The 20,808-nt window shown below is 30.7% G+C and overlaps 3 protein-coding genes across 16 annotated transcripts in view; 2 read left to right on the forward strand and 1 right to left on the reverse strand.

Moving 5' to 3' along the window:
- The window catches only part of LOC105830858 (kinesin-like protein unc-104), a 34,824-nt gene extending 29,175 nt beyond the window's left edge, over positions 1–5,649 (forward strand). For all 12 annotated transcript variants that reach the window (XM_028194375.2, XM_028194374.2, XM_028194378.2 and 9 more), the window contains one exon: positions 138–5,649. In XM_028194375.2, coding sequence (XP_028050176.2) covers positions 138–240 — 103 coding nt within the window. In that variant the 3' untranslated portion in view covers positions 241–5,649. The remainder of the gene's footprint in view (positions 1–137) is intronic.
- Positions 5,650–6,375: 726 nt separating this feature from the next.
- LOC105830857 (exportin-4) lies at positions 6,376–16,095 on the reverse strand. Of its 2 annotated transcripts, XM_012670498.3 has the most exons (12): positions 15,826–16,095; positions 12,985–13,374; positions 12,614–12,881; positions 11,755–12,206; positions 11,035–11,290; positions 10,680–10,936; positions 10,157–10,596; positions 7,994–8,268; positions 7,723–7,895; positions 7,306–7,631; positions 6,837–7,068; positions 6,376–6,750 (listed from the first exon to the last, which is right to left on the reverse strand). In XM_012670498.3, the coding sequence occupies exons 1-12, from the start codon at positions 15,874–15,876 to the stop codon at positions 6,448–6,450; spliced, it is 3,423 nt and encodes a 1,140-aa protein (XP_012525952.1). In that variant the 5' UTR covers positions 15,877–16,095; the 3' UTR covers positions 6,376–6,447. The 2 variants fall into 2 exon arrangements, with proteins under 2 accessions (XP_012525952.1, XP_012525953.1); XM_012670499.3 differs by lacking the exon at positions 15,826–16,095 and having other exon boundaries at positions 12,969–13,105.
- Positions 16,096–17,657: 1,562 nt separating this feature from the next.
- LOC105830856 (geminin) lies at positions 17,658–19,826 on the forward strand. Of its 2 annotated transcripts, none has more exons than XM_028194231.2 (5): positions 17,658–17,956; positions 18,206–18,321; positions 18,598–18,734; positions 18,855–19,027; positions 19,107–19,826. In XM_028194231.2, the coding sequence occupies exons 1-5, from the start codon at positions 17,930–17,932 to the stop codon at positions 19,164–19,166; spliced, it is 513 nt and encodes a 170-aa protein (XP_028050032.1). In that variant the 5' UTR covers positions 17,658–17,929; the 3' UTR covers positions 19,167–19,826. The 2 variants fall into 2 exon arrangements, with proteins under 2 accessions (XP_028050032.1, XP_012525949.1); XM_012670495.3 differs by having other exon boundaries at positions 17,660–17,956; positions 18,610–18,734.
- Positions 19,827–20,808: the final 982 nt, after the last annotated feature.

Consider the following 20,808-nt stretch of genomic DNA (forward strand, 5'->3'; position numbering starts at 1 on the left):
ACAGCAATGAATTTATTTTGGTTTATTGATTTATTTAAATATGAATCAAAACTCTTGTAACTAATTATCTGTCACGAACTTATTACCTGATATACAAAAATTGAAAACAATAGATAAAATATTTAATACTGTCGCAGGTCAAAACTTGCCCGTAAAAATCCGGCAGCCCCAAATTTAAGTAACGGTGCGCCGATTGGCATAACACCGCAACTGGAGCAGCAAAATAATCAGACCAAGTGAGTGGTCGACACTATGGCCGGGGTAACGAGTGCAATAGCGAAGGCGTCGGAAAGAATGCTGTGTTGGTCACACTCGGCCTTAGAGTCCCAAGACTTCTGTAATTTTCGTTTTCCGCTAGTCTTCGAGTGACCGGCCGGAGGCGAAGCTTGAGACTATCCACGATCGGCAGCATATATCGACGTTTTACTTTACACAGCGTCCCCTTAGCACGTTGTAGGACAGTAAGAGCGGGGAAAAAAGAAGGAAAAGAAAATGGTGCTCGTCTTTCGAAGAAGTTACAAATGCGTTCGGTTACATTATCCTGAAAAAAATTATATTTGCTTTCGAGTCTCTCCGTACATTTCGAACTCGCATTCGAACTGCTCCCCACGTCGATGAGACAAGGTTGCGCGCACACGAGCGCCAAATATTTTCGTTGAATTTTTATTTCCGTAACACACGACGAAATTACATGTACTCCTTAAGTATGCGAAGTATGTGACGTGTGAGGAAAATAGAAAATGCATTTATGCCTAATATATTTCTAAGACGGGACACTGAAAATCAAGATAAGAAATACACATTATAGATATATCTGTAGAGGAGGAAGTATGCAAGAGAAAGTGAGAAAGAGAGGGAGAGAACAAAATAAACGAGAGACAAAATATTAATAATTTCATACGCAAGCTTAACAATCGCTTAACACGAGAAAGATTATTACGACGGAGAAAGAGCGTTAAAATTTTGTAAAATAATTCCGGCAAATGATTAAGATCCGTTTAAGATAGTATGCTGTCTAAGCATTTTAGATCGTTTAAAAGAGAGGAGACAATTTTCTATGAGAATTACATTTCCATTTTTTCCGTTCATTCGTTTTTTTCTTTACTCGATCAAGCATATTAGACACATACAGATACTGATACTGACTTCGATTTCCGTGTAAAAGTTCATACGCTACTGTACACGCAATCGATCGGCTGTTGCTCAATGAAGATTTTACCTTCTTAAGAGAGTTCCGCTGCTAAATCAAAATGAATAGATTTTCATGAAACTTTGTAGAGAAGTTCAAATTAGTGATATAAATTGACTGTCAAAATTTTATAAAGCTGAACTAGCTAATTATTTAGATATTAAATATTTTGTTAACATGGGCTCTTACGAGAATCGATGAATTTTCAAGATTTTTCAGTTTTTATTGTCGTATTAAACATAGAAGTAATGAACAGATATTAGTGAAACTTTACAATGATATATCTTAGCTGTCCAGAAAAGTACTGTTAAATTTTTGAAACAATGCACTTGCTCGTTTGAGTGAAATAATTGATAAGATAAAAAAAGTTTACGTTAATCGAAGTAATACAGCACGTAAGTGTGGTAAATGTGTGCTAGTGATATAACATGAATTTCAAATTGTTGTATTTAGTTATCTAAGGATGGTATAATAGTGAAGAATGTTTATTCTCAATTTAAAAAAAAATTATTTCAGTAATGAAGGTAGTACTTTATAGCCATTTTTTTCTTATATTCACCATTATTAACTTTAGACCATATACAGCAAAAAAAAGAAGGCAATAAAATGGTCATTTGAATATTTTTCTTTACTTGAACCCCCTGTGCCACTTATTGTGCCAGGGCTGAGCAGAGGAACTCTCATGAGAATTCGAATAATTTTAGTTGCAACGCGCGCGTATTATAAGATAGGATAATATTGCTCCAAAGCGACGATATCAACTTTGCATCGGAATGAAAAAAGATTTAAACATCATGTAAGATATAAAACCTAAAAAGCAACAAAAATGGGAGAAAAAAATAATCATTTGGAGCGCACGAAACTTGTAGACTTGTAAAATACTTTCTTTTAACGTAGTTTAAAATGTTTTTCGCATCACATCACGCTGTTATTCTCTTTTTAGTACTTGACAGCTATCATTTTGATTATACAAATGGACTAAAGAGTTTAAAAGCAAAGAGGTACGAAAAACGAAAGTTCTTAAGAATGGATCAAGTACACAAACAATAACTCTCTGTTTCTAAGAAACTTTATCCAAAAATAATTTTAAAATCTCGCAACAATAATAACAATTTGTATGAAACTTTATTATAATTCTAATAAGAATTATAAAACATATAACTATATTTTTTTACGTCAAAAAGTGTGAAAACGTTAAACAATTTAACAGTTATGGTGCACACCCATGACGCTGCTTTAGTGAATGTCAGAACATTTAAATTACCCTTATATATAACTTCTTACATTTAATCGTAGTTACATCGTAATATCTATCGAGGAACAGAAAATTTATTATTAATAATAAAATGAGTTCTGTGATTACTATGTATATTTTGTTTTTACTGTTTTGATGTATTTATTTTATAAAAATATGTGAAAACATGTGCATTTTAATGCTAGATTAATAGAAATTTATAAAATATAATGGTCATTTTAAAAAATGTGTTATGACGATGACTAAAATAAAAAAGACAAGGTAAAAAAAATTGAATTTTAAGATAAGCTGCGCAAATTAGAACAAAATCTCAAATTATTATCACTGTTGCGAGAGTGTTTTACATAAAGAAAATTAATATTTCGATGTGAACAGAAAAATAATATTACTGCAAAAACTTCTTCGAAACACGAATAAATGCGTAGTCGACAAGCAAGCGGCGCGATCGGACGGAATCGCAAGAAATTTTCCATTTATAATCGACCGAGACCACCACGTTGATACGAAGCTTAGGATTTTTGCATTTCGTATCTCGCAGCATGCGAAATAGATAAAATTACGCTAATCTATGAATATAAACGTCACACTCAGACACATCGTGTTTTCATGTCTACTTAGAGTTTAAGCTCCTCGAAGACGTTCGTCATGCAGTGCGGCTTACATCCGCGAATGTATCCGCGACGAATGTGCGTTGACGAACGTAATTGATGACTTCGTCTAATGAGGAAATGTTCAATTTTGGATAATCGAATTTACTCACTTTCAGCTTTAATGTAATAAAATTTTAAAAAGAATATATATAATATATACATGTAAATTTTGTCATCTTATATGCATAAAGCGACCAAATTTGTTTTATAATAAAACTAATTTTTTAATGAAGTTATAGTTAAAATTACAGAAAAAATTTGATTATAGAAAGGATTTATCGTTCGATCTAAATTTCTTCAAAAACAAAGCAATGTATTTTTCTCATTTTTTCCTCTTTAGAGAGACTCTAAAGATAAGTAGAAGTTCGACGTTTAAAGTTCGACAACCCGAAATTGATAGCTTCTTCGTAAGACCGTAGATGATTGCGCTGTTTCGAGGCTTTTACTAACTTCTCTTATGTGTAACAGAATTTGGGGGTAACGAGTGCGGCTTTATAAATACATGTGTCTACCGTGCACCTTACATGGAGAACTCTTAACAACTTTGATATTAACTCACGATACACGCGATACTACGGTGTCTAAGTTCGAGATGTAGTCAAGGAAGGATTCGTTCTCTTGTATATGTATTACGTATATAATAGCATTTCACAATGATTAACATATAGTACCGAAACATTTCACACACAGCAAAAACCCGACTTATTTGATCCTATCGAATATGTTATTCAATGTCCACATAGTCAAATCTATTGAAAAAGGATTTTGTAAAACAACTACCAATTTTCTCAGTAAAATGTTAGCAAAAATATAACAGCAGATTAACTGCAGAAATCGAATAAAATTTTATTCCGTAATCACATATTCGGTTTAAATCGGTTAAACAAAAAAGTAGCGTTGCAACATATATATTGTCAAACATTTAAATATAATTAGTTTATATGTTTATATCTATGAAGAACTGAAGACAAGAATCAATGATATTTAAAAATCTTACAACAGTTTCAAAGCTACTGTCTTTGTTAAACGCCATCTTATATGAAACAGACTTTATTCGATTTTTTACAAAAAATTGGTTGTTAAGTTATGTCGGTAATTCTGTTGGCAAAACACAAGCTTAATATAAACGCAATTGATGCTAATATTCCTGCTATAGTATTCTCCTCGATTCTGCGACAAGGTGCTAGTATGCTGTTAACATTTTGCTTACTGAGTAAACATCCATGTACAATCGAAGGTATACGTGTACACATTTTGTAATTATATATTGGGCTCTACATCGCTTCTTCACATTCTGCGATTGTTATTTGAGAGCGTGTCCATGGTTCGATGTAAGTTCTACATAATACTCTTTATCACCCAAGTGTTACTGATATCATAAGCCTTTATAGTTTTCATTCCTTCAGCAAGAAATCTCATTCAAGCTCCTTTCGCAAATGCGAAATATTTCTTAAATGTTATCCTTCCATCGAAGTGATCCATCGATTTCGTGTACCTTAACGTTTCTCGAGGGACAAGTTTCTGACTAAGATTCTCCAACGGGACAGATGGTCTCCGTGGATGTTAATAATGGAATTTAACGGAAGATGGCTGTAAATTCTGATTCTCTTGATTCTAATCATAAAGGCGCTGCGCGTGCTCGATCCTAAGAGACCGATTATATCTTTTCTTCATTTTTCTCCGATCGCCCACACACGATTCTCGATCGTGGCTTCATACCCGAGTGTAAACGTCCCGTCACCGATTATCCGTTTTCGCTTGCTGACTGTTGTAGTTACCTGATAAGTTTATTTTGTTAATAACACACCACCGTATGATGTATCGAAAAATAAATGCATAAACATAAGTTGAACTTTAGACTCTCTATCGACTATGCCGAAGAGCAAAGTGGTATACACGATGATGAGTAGATGACAGAAAGAAAAGGTAAAAAAAGAAGCACATATATTATGAGAGGAATTTACATCGCATTTAAGTCGTTGGAGAGATTAATAATCATTGTTATTATTAGTAGACAAAATATAGGAGAGAACAGAACGGACACTGCGAGAATGAGTGCGTATGAGAAAGAAAAGAGAGAAAAAGCGAGAGAAGACCCGAGTTGAAATGCATGAAAGAGGTGTGTGTATGTGCGTGTATGTGTGTGCGTATGTGTGTGCGCGTGTGCGTGAGAGAGAGAGAGAGAAGACATGTTCGCTTATATATACATAATACAAAGTATAAATTATATAAATATTTAAATAAATTTAATGTTACTTTAATCAGCATTCCTTTGTGAAACATTCACAAAGGATACATTTATGGATCACTGTGAGGCGATGACGGGATAGCTAACGACGCAATGCGATCTGTACCAAGTATATAAGTTCGTGTGTTTGTTTGTAAAGTAACCAGACATTCATTATGAAATAAAATTTTCGTTTGATCGTTTGCTGTCGAAAACGTGCATCGATGCTGTAACTAGTATTTATTATAAATATTATATTATGGTTACTCGAATATTTCGCTAGGCTCACTGTAAGTGGTAACGTGTAATAAATCGGTCAATAAAAAGCTTATATGCTTAATGTAAGTCCTTTTTGCATTAACATCCATACAAGCAGCTCACTTCGATAAAAACTGCAAAATCTATTTTGAAATTTCTTGTGAGACAGAAAACTTGTCTAATTTTTCTGATTCAGACTATTCAAACCATAAAATTTTTTTAATGAAGAAATATTCATTGTTTTAATTAATAAAACGTATAACAAAAATATAATGTCTATTTAGTAAAATACAATGCACTAGTTTTGCAACTGGAGAAAAGATTTAGCTAATCTTGAAAATAAAGTGTCCACTATTTTTTCTACATAGATGCAAAAATAATTAAAATTTAGAATAATATTGAATTAAATAGAATTTTTATAATATTTAATTTGTAATCAGGCGGCTGAAAAATCCAATGTCTACCTTTTCTATTTATAGATATAGCTGCTTTTGTTATTGTTGCTACAATAATGTTACTCGAATGTTAAAAACTTTCATTATATGTTTTACGGTTAATCACATTTATTTACGTCGTTCATTAAAACGAGAGTGAATTTGATTCTTCTACGAATAGATTATCAAACGCATTAAAAATGTGTTTTAAAAGTATATGACAGTTAACCAAAAGTTTTAAGCGTGAAACTAACTATATAGCTTAATATATAATAATGATCTGTTTCTCATAGTCCAAACGATAACATTAGATTTAAACAATACAGTACTAACAATACTAACAATATCTAAATACAGGCGTGTTGTTTAAATAAAACTTTTATTTCTGGTTATTTACATTTTAATTTTTCTATTTTTTTTTTTTTTTTTTTTTTTTACTTAACCATTAAGAATCCTTGAACGCTCACAATAAATTTCTCAAAATTTTCTTTAAACTTTGTTTTTTGAAAACGAAAATCGGCATTAGTTACGTAATGTAAATCCAAACCCTGCGTTAGTCCGGTAAATTCATTCGCTAATCTTTGTGCTGTTTCCGGATCCGTTTGAGTAGATACAATATTCCGTACGAGCTGTTGATATTGTTCTTGGTAGCAACATATGAGATAATAGAGAGGCATACTAGCGTTTGGGATCAAATCTGAATCCATTTGATGTGACAAAATAAGACTCATTAATAACTGAAAAAGAAATTCAATATTTCAAAATTTATTATAGCGTAAAAGGCACATATACAATGTGCTTAATCGCTTGTATAAAAACTTACATTCAAAAAAGGAGCCATTATGTCATTGCGTGGCTGTCGACGTTGTGCAGTTTCATCCCAAATATGCTTAGTTAAGGCTTGGATTGTATCACAGCAAAGGCTAGCTACTTCATTGCCAAACGAGTATAAACCTAATTCTACCGACGCTAAAAGCTGCTGCAACAATTTAACAGATAGGCCACAAATTTTCTCAGGACATAAGTCACATACAAATGTTACCATTTTAAAATATCTGTAAAAAGCAAACATAGATATGATATAAAAATGTGTTACAATGAATATATAAATTAAAAATTCAAAGTCTAAAAAAATATAATTAAACCATTAAAATTTAAAAATTATCAAATTATATGTATACGTATTTATTTTATTTTAATGTAATTTTAATATAATTTATTTTAGTTTATATTATATTTCTAAAATTAAATATGTTTCTCACGTTAAACTATCAAGATATAATTATACTTACTGCAAGCATAGCGAGGGAAATTTTAACAAATTCATTGTCATCATAGGCATGATTATATTTAAGCCGTACAAGAAAACTTCAGTAGATGGAATAGACTCAGCAGCCGATGCTGCAGATTCAGGTTGGTTAGTTGGTTGGTTGATGGTTTCTTGATTTATATGAAATATATCTTTAATTAATAAATTCGTTAATAATCGCATAAGTAATAGAAGATCCTGAAAACTATCCTCTTCCGCAGTCGAATCTACAGTAAATCGATGACTATTACAGCGAGCATACGTTTGCATCACTTGCATACAGGTTTCATACACACGCGTACTATCAGCCTAAAATAATATAGTAGAATAATACATTGAAATTATTATCAAAATGCCAAGATTAATTCTGAAATAGCTTATGTAAATAATGATAACTTACGTTTGGTAAGAAAAATATAATTTTTGTATATTCATTAAATAGTTCTAATATCAGCTGCACTATATCTTGATAATTATGATACAGGGATAACATTTTTGGAAGTTCGGCTAATATAGGAAAAGTATGTTGATACACGGGCGTTACTATCGGACTTTCAGCACCTTGCACGACACCTATTTAAATAAAATACAGATGATACACAAGTGAAGCTTTAAATCGAATAAAATACGCACGTCATTAATCATAAAAAAATTACAAATATTTCATATACCTATACAGGATTCTAGTATATCTATGAATTGAACTTTAAGCTGTTCTTCATGGTAGGATGACATAAAATTGTTACTAGAAATTAATTGTGTGAATCTGTTCTGCAAAACTTCTAGAGTTTGCGACCAGTAATGCTGCTCGGGCATTATTACGCTACCGGCATGAACCACCGCACGCATTAAACCTCTTTTAATAATCTGCGGGAAATCATATTGCCCTTTCATGGCCAATTCGATAATATAATTGAATTGGTCAGATTTCGATAAGCAGGAGGCTCTATAAATTGATATATTTACATTTGTAATTATTTCAAAAAATATGTTATTTACAACAATTATTTTAACGCATTAAATCTCTTGTAATACAATAAATGCATTTACTACATTCTTTTGCATAAATAGTAAGTAGTAAATAACGTTGTATTTTTTACAAACCTAATTAAATCACAAATGAATAAAAATTGCGAATTATAAAATCGTAAAGAACATTGACTTTGTTAAAGCAATCGTAAGTGTACTACATTTGTTAAAGTACATTATAATTTGTCTAGGGCACGCATTTTTATTTTTCTGAAATGTATCAAATTAAAATCAAAGAACGATACAAAAGAATGATACATTGAAACCAAAATAAGTGATTCTGAAAACAAAGATATAATCATTAGAGAATCACAGAAAAATTTAGATATAGATATAAAGAGTGAGAGATAGTAAATTATAACCTTTTTCAAAATTAGAAGACACGTGAAATAAACAAATTATATATTAAAAAACATTTTTGGTTTTGAAGCAGACTAATATAAATATATCTTCAGATAAGGTACAGAATTTTTCTAGTACATGATAGATGAAATATATACAAAGATTATTAGAGAAATATTCCAAAGATTTATACTAAACTTAAAGAGAAAAACGTATCATTGAAAATAACATTATTAAAATTTGGGAATAATTTGGGATTGCTTTCCATTACAAGTTAAATTCGAAATCCGACATGTAATCATATATTAAATAATTAAGTTAATTCATCAAATTAATGCAAATAAAAAAATTAATTTTTGAATGCTAGAAGAACATTAAAATTAAGAAATTTAATCAAAATATTTTATGCAACTATATATAATTTAAAGTAGTATAACTTAAAAATGCAGCCACAATCATAAAAAAAAATGCCGAAGTTTGACGTGTACAAATTTTATAAAACTCCTTATATATTTTTTTTATTTTTCAATAGATTTCCATTAAACATAAAACAAGTCAATTTTAATTCATCGTTCTCATGTAATTTATAATTAATATATAATTTATAATTAATTGTTACGATTAATTTTTGCTGCAAAAGCGAATATACAAAATGTTAAAAAAAGGTTTACATATTTTTAGTATATATTGGTATTTATTAAAACAAAAAAAAAAGAACTATAAACGTAGATCCAAAGAAACCTCTTGAGAAATAAGTATTTTTGAGTCGACTTTACAAGTGTTTTGAAGCAGTCAATTAGTAAAATTCTTTATTCTAATTAATCAATTAGAATTCAAATTCTTTGAAACATTTGTAGCGCCAAATTAACCACATCCGTTATTGCTTATAAGAATATACTACTACTTCAATACTTAATAACAAATAACTAGTGTATGACAAATAACTCATGTTCAAATCTATATTCATTATGCCTTCTTTTCTTTGATGAATATTATTTAGAGATTGATCATATAATTTCATGTCAAACTTTCACGTTTCATACATGTATAGTTCGGAAATAATGCGTTATCATTAATTTTTTTTATAGAAACTATATTTTTTCTGATTGTAATAATGTCGTTACATTTTTCTAAATATTGTAATAAATTCGCACATTTTTGTAATTTTTACCAAATTATGTCATATCAGTTATACATAACGGCTCCCTACTTTCAAAATGTGTAATTATTTTATTTAACACCTTGTATAACCACCTACCAGAAAACAAATGCCTCATATTTTTTCACAAAATATCCAATAAAAATCTCAACAAAATCCATAATCCAGATTCTGGAAAAATTTTCCATTCAAGTCAAGTTCTACTCAAAACTCAACTTATTAATTTATACAGAAAAATATTGTTGACCCTAAACAAATTATTAATATGACTATTGTAGATGCTTATTTTGCGTGTTATATTTACCTTTTTCGTGAATTCACAAGAGATATTAATAATTTTATAGTTTTATCTATTAACGCCGGTTCACTTTTGAAAGCGTTGATGTTGCAAATTACTTTGTCCAGGAGAAAATTTATTGACCACAATGCACCAGGACTATCTTCACCAAAAGCGTGCAAAAGTGTGGTGCTTAATTCGCTGTAACAGTCCTCAGTTGGTAAAAGATACATCTCTGACCATCTATGTAAAAACCATATAATCGTACTGCTCAATTCGGGACTAAGTATATTCTCCAAGTGTATCGACATAGCAGTTTTCTCAATGGTGCATAAGCGGAAAATGCCCGCGATTAATCGAATGACCCGATCGATTAAATTTGTGGGACTACTTATATCCGATTGTACATTTTGCGAAGACACTAAAAATTCCAACGTACGGTTCACGTCAACGTTTCCCTCTCGGGACTGAAAAAAATATATACAAAAGAAATTGAATACTTCTTTCTCGAGCTTGGAAGATACAAAAGTTTTATCGAATCTTTACAAACCTGTTTCATACTGCATCGTGTAATTTCCAAAGGTATCAATGGGGTTTCACCATCTGATTCCATACAGAGAACATGTCCTATTATCATGATGAGCCAATGCAAATCCTCGTACAATTCATCCATAGAGGCGGGTCGGGATAATGATTCATTTTGTTCGACCAATATATTCAAATTATCGCGCAATTTATGTATTCGATCTTCGAGTAATTGCGTTAATAAAGGTAAAGAATGTTCTGGCACTTGTCTAGCAAAGTTTCCTAGAATTGTATCAAATATGCCATTATTATCAATCCACATAATAAAATACGTTATGACAAAACGTTTATAAACAATTATACAATACACTATTATTTACCAATTATTTGTAATTGATCCTTAAATTTAACTTTGTCATCATCCTCGACATCTGCTACCTCCTCACTAAGATTTTTCCCAACATTTCTCACACCCTCTGGAGGTGATAAGTGACACCGAAGATATACGTTAAATATCTGAATAGAACTTAGCTTGCAAAATTCTGGTGGAAATGCGTACGATGAATATAACATGCATGACCATGCTTCAAATATATGTTCCATAGCTTCCATATATAAACAATCATCAGAATGTGTCTGTAAAGATTACAAAACATTTTTTTCTTTTCTCCATATCTAATAATCACAACATTCGTAGATTTTAATTTCGTAAACGTTAGAAAATGTTACATTAAATATTCTTAGACGCTCGCACTAAAAAAAAACATTTTTTAAGAATGTCTTTATTTTTTATTAATAATTTGTTAAATATTATTATTAATAATATTATCAAACAAATATTGTGTTCTTTAAATTACTTTATAATAAAATAAAATATTTGCTAAAAATATTACTAAAATTTAAGATTGTCAAATTCTTTAAAAAAAATTAAATTACATACAAAATTATCATTGTTTTGTATATATAAGCAAGAATATACTTCATTGTCAAATAGAATTAATTAATTTTAATTTGATACTAGTGTTTTTCTGTGAGATCAAATTCAAAAATGATTATGTAGGCCAAAATTTAAATTCAAATAAATGATTACTAATAATTACCAATTCTTCTTGTGCGGCACATTCTATAAATAAACATGTTAATCTTGTTATTTGTTCTATAAATGTCTCGTATAAGCCTCCGGGAAGACTCTTCAATAAACTTTGAAAGAAATAATTAATCTTTTTTATAATATTGGTAATCCCATTTGCCTCTTGATCATTAATTTCAATACTTGATACAAGCTTCAAAAATCTCTGCATGTAATTTGTCACGTATTGAAGTTTCACTTGTTCTACACTTAGGACTTTACCATGCAAGCTTCCCAATTGTATCAGACAATTCATAGCATGGTGAGCTAGTTGCGGATTGCTACGTACTTTCCAATACAGTGTAAAAAATAAGTCTAATACTGCTGGATCCAGTATTACATCCTGCCACTGTGATTGTAACCTCAGTGGTGGGCTATTTCCAGCTTCATAAACTTCGCACAAACTCATTAATCGTCTAGGTAGTGCACTGGAGTTAAGGTATAAATAACTATAATATTTTATATAAATATTTATCTCTGTTATAGTTATATTCATATCTTCGTAATTTTGAATTCTAATTTTGAAATAAATCTAATCTAATCTTCAAAGATAATAATTCCAAACTTTCATAAATAAATTTAATCTATAATTTGTCAGGGTTATTTCATTTCTGAAATTTGAAATTATTATATCTTTCAAGACATTCACATACTTCTTAAATTTCAGGATTCTAATTTATCGGGATAATGTACCATTAAAAAATTTTTTTGTACTTTTTTCTTTTTCTACACTACATGTTTATCGTAATATTTTTACACCAATAAATGATATATAACATTTTTACATTATATATAAAATAATACAAAATTCAGTAATAATAAAAGGATATAATTTGCATAAATAAATCCCCAGCTTAATATACTTTCTACGATAGAAAGTAAAGCCTTCACGAAGGGTAATGTTGATTCGTCGAAGTCCTTTTTAATTATTTCATCTAATACTTCGATACAAAATTTAAAAATTTTTTTCATATCGTTTTGCTCAAACTGTCTCTTCTCCTTAAAATGAACCTCCCATGTCAGACCTATATCGGACGATTTAATAGTCGTTGCATATTCTTGTAATATCGCAGATAAAATATTGCATCCCAAAATTTGCTGCAAATAAAGACATAAATTTTTTCTCCTTTTTTTCTCTCTTCTATGCTGCAGAAAAAATCAATGTACTCATGTCAAAGTACTTACTTCAACGTATACTTACATTTGGTAAGTTCCCACTTTTAATTAGCTGTTCTATTTCATTTAGTATTTTACCTCTCTCCTGTCCGAAGTCGTTCACACTACCTCTCTTAACCATTATTGCAAAAACTTGGAGTATTCTTGCCCTAACGTATGGCGCTAATGTAGGCTTGTTCATAACATAGTGCAACAAATACAGTCGCAAAGAAGAAATGTCAGATTCCGACAATTTTGACCACTCTTGTATCAGAGCTGTCTTTATCAAACCAGCCGTTTCAAATAATATGTAATCTACAGTACTCGATTCTAAAATTTGCTGGCACAGCTGATACGGCGACTTCGTTTTACGAAAATTGAGAAATACAGCTTCCGCAGATTGACGCTGTTCTAACGAGACTAGATTCGGTGGCGCCTAAAAATAATTCAAACGCAAAATTATTTTATCTTACTAACTTTATAAACGCACAGAAAAAAACCTTATTTTTTTAGAATATCTTTATTTTCGAAATGTTAAATATTAAAATGACATTATGTAGTTTAAATAAACATAATTTGTTTAAAAAATTTTGAACAATTTTAATAAAAGAATATTTTTTTATTAATAAAGGATAGAAGGCGATTATGGACACCCCCCCCCCTCTCTCTCTCTCTCTCTCTCTCTCTCTCTCTCTCTCTCTCTTGGGGATAACGGTCTAAATTACTTCTTTACTTATTATTTAAACGTTATAACACAGCAACTGGTCATGAATGTTTATTGTGTTTTCATAAAAACTGCATTTCAGTATTGTTGAAAGTTTTATAAATGTGCATTCTATATGTCATATTGAAAGTATATGTCGGACATCAATCTTTTAGTGTAACTTGAAGAGCTTGAATATGGCTTTTAAACAATGTAATTAAATTTAATTTTCGATGGAAACAAAAAATTTTGATGAAATTTTTAACGTCAACACATAAAAATGCATATTAAAATTACGTGTAAATAAATAACTCAAAATTATTGTGAAAAATAAGACCAAATCATAATGTCAAAGTTAACATTTATATCTCAAAACAATATAAAAAATCAAATTATTGAGATTTTCGAGAAATTCAACTGTTCAATTTTTAAAATTCTACATATAGATGCTATATAGACAATTTTTTTAGTCAGTCGCTTGTTCCACTTGAAAACTTATGTCCAAGAAATTAACATGGAAGTTGAAAGAAAATTTCAATTCAAGAATACAAAAACTTTTTTATTCTATAGATGTTCTTTTCAACTGAATTTCTTGCACAATTTATCTTGTCTCTTTTTCTCTCTTTTTTTTACATTGGAAAAAAAGAAAGATAATCCAAAATTAGAAAAAAATTAGAAAAAAAATACTTCTTATATCTTATTCTATATTTTTGTTGGCATTCTATCAACAAACTGCTGATAAATATTCAATAAAATGCCAGCAGTTGCTTAGTAGCTTGCTAACAGATTCTAATAGAATGTTGCAGCAGATTGGCATTAATATATTCATTTAAGCCATGTTGGCATTCTAAAGACAGAATTAGTACTAGAACACAGTTCAATAAAAGTAATACTAATCTGTATACTAAGGTTGCGTTCTTGGCAACTGCAACAGTGTGTGATTTCAGTAAGAAAAAACTTCAGTAAATCTGCTAATCAACTCGAGTGAATTGTTAGGCTATATTTAAGTAACAACACTACCAATCCTATTGCATTATTTTATTTTTGAACATTTTCTAGCAAGAGACATAGACTGTGTTCCAAAATTCACTACCAGTACTAAAAATCTATAATTCATGTTATAGTATAGATTTTCAGTATACAAGCAATGAATTTTTAAACACAGCTATAATTGACACAGTGTAACACAATAAAGCACATCATCCTATTGTTTGTGTTAGGTACAGATCGGTTCATTGTCTGCAGAGTATCTGAAAATAAACTTAAGAAAATCGTATATTTAAAATTAGACTATAAGTAGCCTTTAGGTATTCTGTTCTTTTTAGATAAACTTTTCATGTAATTAATTTTTTCTCTTTTTCTCTTCATTATAAACATAAAAAGATCAATCATATCAAAGTTCAAATAAAAAGAACAGGCTTACTGTGTCTCTTCCCAAAAAATGTTCATGTATAACAGAATTATCTCATTATTGTTGTTTGTCAATGTTAAACAAAAGAAGAAATGATGCATTGTATTGAACCATATCTTTTGCTAAAATGTTCCTTTATCATTCATTAGATACGAATAAGAATACACGGATAATGAAATAACATTAATAACACACTCCCTATATTCAGCCCAATATTCCACTATTCCAATTGGCTAGAAAACTTGGTACAGTTTTACTTATTAAAATCACGCATCCTTCAGTTAAGAAGTTTCCCTTTGGTAAAACAAACCACACTTCTTCGAAATAGTAAATTACAAAAAATTACATAGTACTTCAATACACTTGGAATGTTTTTTGTGCCTTATCTCTTGCGATACATGGCATTTGTTCAAATTGTTTCGCCCTTAGAGAGATCCTTAAATTATGCTTTTTCCTTCTTGCAAGATGCATGTGTACGTGTGAGGGTGCACGTGTACAACAAAATCATTGAATCTTAAGAAATATCTCAAATGAGTCATGAAATTCAGAGAAATCTTAACACTTAAGACAGAAGATGAACAAGACTCATTGGACAGGACAGGGAAAGGCGACGTTTTCTACTGATAAATTTCAACTTTGAGTACATTAACACGCGGTAGATCTTATAAGGATCTGTAGGCGGTGATTCTTCGTTTCGTCGATCGTCTAATAGATTCAGAATTTCATGACAATCTGTCTGAAAAGCAAAAAAATAATTTGTAAGCCCAACTCACCAGAACGATTTGCGCCGCGGCTTCTAGTTCCTTCAACACCTCCGATGCCATCGCAAACGAGATCTGTTTATTTCAGTAATTAATTTAGTTATTCGGACAAATAAACAGATGATACCACACGCCACACAATCATACGTATACAAAAACGTTTTCACCCGAACTACTCCACTACTCGGCGTCACATCTGAAGTTAGGTAGTTTTGTAGATGCGTCGCCACATGCGAGGTTTTACGTCACAAACGTGGAAACATAGAGCTTGTATTAATGGAGGAGCCATTGCTATATGCCGGAGTCCGCGCGGGGAGAATCGACAGAGACATGATGAATATATTCTCATATATTTGGTGCTTTTTATTTAATAACATAAGTTGACACAAGCATCGTTCTATCTTTTTTTATGTTCAATGAGTAACAAAGATAGAATGATACTTGTGTCGACTTGTGTCACTAAATGGAAAGCACCCATTCTGTCTCTTTTCGTGTTGGACATCCCCACCACTCCGTTTTCTAGAAGGAAAGAAGCGCCACACATACGAGCAGTACGACAGGTAGCCTACTTACTTGGGGTCTGTTCGCGTCACATGTCCCAACATGCTCCTATTCACCCCAACGCACTCCAATACGTTGATTCCGATGACGCCAACCTATTAGAATGCGTTGGAGTGAGTAGAAGCATGTCGGAGCATGGCGACGCGAACAAACCATTGGTGTCTACTTGGGCCTTGGGCTATTACAATTAGTACAAAAAATTTTTACATACGAAAGTAATACTGTGCATTCATTGATTGGCATGCATCTTTTAGATTCTAAATTATGTACCACTTAATGAACACACAGTGTTATCTTTGTAAGCAATTTTTTTTTCGAGTTTTTTTACGAGTTTGACAATCGGGTCTCAGATTGTATAGTTACGAACCTGTTCCCACACAAAAAAAGACAGAAAAGGGGTGCGTTCGGGGAGATGCTATTAGCGCTACCAGCATCAGTCCATCTTCATTACTCATTAAAAGTAGAACAAGGATAAACTGATGCTGATAGCGCTAATAGCGTCTCCCCGAACGCACCCTATATCCACTTCTCGGTCGATTCTCCCCGCGCGCGTCGCGATGCACCAAGGCCCTTCCATTAATACAAGTTCTATAATGTTTTCTCAGCATTAAAAGACATTATATGACTAAAAATGACGAATGGGTATCTTTATTTTTAGTTACGTGATGTCTTTTGACGCTAAAAATGAGCGTCAAGTGTCAGCGTGAAAAGGCACCTTTAAGGTGCCTTTTCACTCTGACGCTTGACGCTCATTTTCAGCGTCAAAAGACATCACGTGACTGAAAATAAAAATAGCCATTCGTCATTTTTAGTCACGTGATGTCTTTTGACGCTGAAAATGAGCGTCAAGCGTCAGCGTGAGAAGGCACCTTTAAGGTGCCATTTCATGGGCGTCAGTTGACGCGCGTCAAGACGATTTGTGACGTCATGTTAGTTTCTGCGTCGACGCTGAAGAAGTTCGAATTTTCTAACTTCTATAGCGTCAAACCAGCGTCCAATCGTCGCGCGCGATAGACAACGCGAGTTAGGCCGGATCTACAATAGGTGTAGTAAGCCCTAAGCCATAAGGAGTTAATCAATTATATTCGATTATTCTTCTCACATTCAATTATAATTGGTCAATTTCTTATGGCATAAGGCTTACTACACCTATTGTTGATCCGGCCTTACAAAACTGACGCGTGAAAACCTTTGCGCGTCAGAATTGGTCAGAATAGGTCAGAATATTGGCGTCAACTGACGCCCATGAAAAGGCACCTTAAGAAATACAGAATTGACCCCCAGTGCCCCCAGCCCCCAGGCTAAGTGCAACACTGCGCAGGCACAAAAGTTTTTTCGCGCTCAGAAAACCGAATGCCTCAGCGTTTCTGTCGTTCCGTTGCTGTGTAATTGTGTGTCGTATTCGGACAGCTGTTGAGGTTGAGCATATACATTTTATGGATTAGCTGGTCGTAAACGAACTTATACGTCGTGAACAGGATAACGCATTTGTCATCATTTGGTCGGCTGATCATTTCGCATTTCCGAATTTCCTTGAATTATTGAAACCAACACGATGGAACCGGTCAAAACGGACGCTAAAGTAAATGTTTATATCTTTCATATATTTTTTTAAACATGCATCTTTACGATATTATAACTGAATGTATACATATATTGTATTTAAAAATAAATATCAAATAATAACGAATATATTTGGAAAATATGAAAAGAAAATAAATATATTTGAGAAATAAAATATGCAGATATGTAAAAAGGCAAAGTGTATCTAAACAGAATACAAATAAAATGAGAAGAAAACGTTGTGTGATTATAATAATCTTTTTTTCAGACCAAAGAAAGAAAACCTTTGCATGTACTACAACCAGCAGCAACTGACAAAGAAATTTTGGTTGGTGCTGATAGAATTCTCCGATCAACTAAATCAAAAGAATCAAAAACAAAACAGTAGGTTTATTTTGAAATAAACATTTATTATGGCAGCATATTAAAAGAAAAATTTAAGAGTTGCTAGATTGGTAAATTTTTTTAAAATTTGGTTTTGTTATTACTATAAATTTTTTGGAAGAGTAAAAAGTTTAAGGGAAGAAAATATAAAGATCAAGTATTTGTGTTGTCTCAAAAAATCTTTTGTGATAATAATTAATAAAATTCAAATTTGAAGAAAAATCTACTAAATCTTTGGTAACTTTAGAAAGCTACACAAATAGATTGTATATACAGAGTAAATTTTAGGCACATGACAGAAAATATAATAAAAAAAGATGCTTCTAAATACAAAAAAATGATTAAAAAGAACAAGGCTGTCCAGACTACATCAGAGGAGAAAATAAAAATTGAATTAGAAGATTTAACATCAGGTATACCAAATTGAATTTTTTCTTTACTTCTTATGTTCTTTTGGTACATATTTTTAATGTTTAGAATTTTATATTACAAAAAATCAATTTTTGTCAAAGTATTTATTATATTTGATTCAGACAATCCTAGTGAAAACTATTGGCAGATCCTGGCTCAAAGAAGACAAATGGCACTTACAGATGTTTTAGAAGAAAACAAAAAACTTAGACAAGAGATTAAAAAGTTAGAAGAGGAAAATCGTGTTTATAAAGAAATGCTGGATGAGACAAAAGCATTGGTTGAAGTACTACAGGTAATGCCACATATATATTGTACTGATATTGTAGTTACACTCAAATTCTTATTCTACATGTAATGTTTAATTTTTGTAGGAACAAATTGGAGATGATAGGAGCAATATAAATAATTCATTAGATGACAGCATTTTTTAATTTGAGCTTATTGAATTCCTCAATCAAATATTATAAGAAAAAAGAATAATGTACTAGTGTACGGTTATACTGATAATTTATAAAAAATATTTATATAATATAAACAAACTGTTTGAAACTTTATTCGCTATTTGCATATCCAATTGTTTAATATTTTAAAAGTGATATAAACAAATAATGTTTAAGATAATATTTTTTTCTTATAATATTTATAACTTTATATTAATATAAACTATTGACCATTTTTATCATTGATGAAATGGATCAAATGACCAAAAAATCAGATATGAACGTAATATACAAAGAGTTAGTGTTAAAATTGGAAGTCTTGTAACATTTGTAATAAGACAATAAGAACTAAATAATAATAAGAATTAAAATATGAGAACTTCTATTTCGTAATATCTATCTCAACAAAGGATAGTTTTATCTATTTTCGTAATTATCTTTATGTAAAGTGAAGTCGAATAGTTATAAGTGTAATAATGCTTAAATTTACAATAGCAAGAGTCAAAAAATAATTTGTGTATGTTTTGAAGTGTAATAAATTTTTATTTTATGATACTTTTTATTCATAATATTTTAAATATTGAGTTCACAAAAAGAATAATCAGAGTGATTTTTCATTGTCTTTTCTAATAAACCATTGATAAAGAATTATTTATTGAAGTATTATATGTAATACTACTTATAACAATATTATATTTTACATTATTACATAACTCCCAGTTCCTCTTTCCTGCACTGCTGCTCAAATATGTAACTGACAATTAAATATGAGTACAGTATAAAAAAAAGAAACTGAAAGACCCAACTGAAGAAAGAATCTTTAGGAGCCTTCCAAAAATGACAATATTGTAGATAGAGACTTTGAGATTGTTTGAGATTGTAAAGTTCTTCACTATACAATGATGATATATCATTGTATGTGATTATCTCCTGAACAATTAATGTCCCAGCAGGTATGGAAGGATTTATCTTGAAGGATACATCGAAGTTTATACCAGACTGGATTTTGACATAAGCTCTACTATATTAATTTTTTCATGATTGGAAGGGATATTCTAATTCCTTAGGAAAAGATGACCTAATTTAATTAATGAAAATCCGGATCATAGGTTGAATGTTGAAATCCGACGATCGAAAACCGTAAATTCAAATTTAAAAGCCAAAAGACTGATAGGTATCTAAACAGAAAACCATATTAAACCTCACTATTGGTATTTATATGTAATATAAAAAAAGATATTTTTTATTTTGTGTCATTGTAAGTAGTATTTTATGATGGAATATGCTGTATTGAAAAGCCCAATATCGAATAAATAAACGTTTTCTTTGGAAACAAACATTAAATTTATTAATATCACGTGAAATTGGCTAATTACACTGTAAATCGAATGATTAAAAATATTTATATTTTTTTAGTGTTAATTTAAAATAAGAATGTATACAGATTTTTCCGCAAGAAATATAAAAGAAGTTTATATTGTTACCAAAGATTTCCATTTAAGTAATTTCTATTGCACGTATAAAAAAAAATATATTCCTCTTAAAAAGATGAAAATTTGTTTGCACAAATTACTCTTATAATTCTTGTGATAAAAACACCTGTGTTAATTAATGTCTTATGATATCTGTTGGC

This window comes from Monomorium pharaonis, chromosome 2 (assembly GCF_013373865.1).
Source record: "Monomorium pharaonis isolate MP-MQ-018 chromosome 2, ASM1337386v2, whole genome shotgun sequence".
In the NCBI taxonomy this organism is placed as follows: Eukaryota; Metazoa; Arthropoda; class Insecta; order Hymenoptera; family Formicidae; genus Monomorium; species Monomorium pharaonis.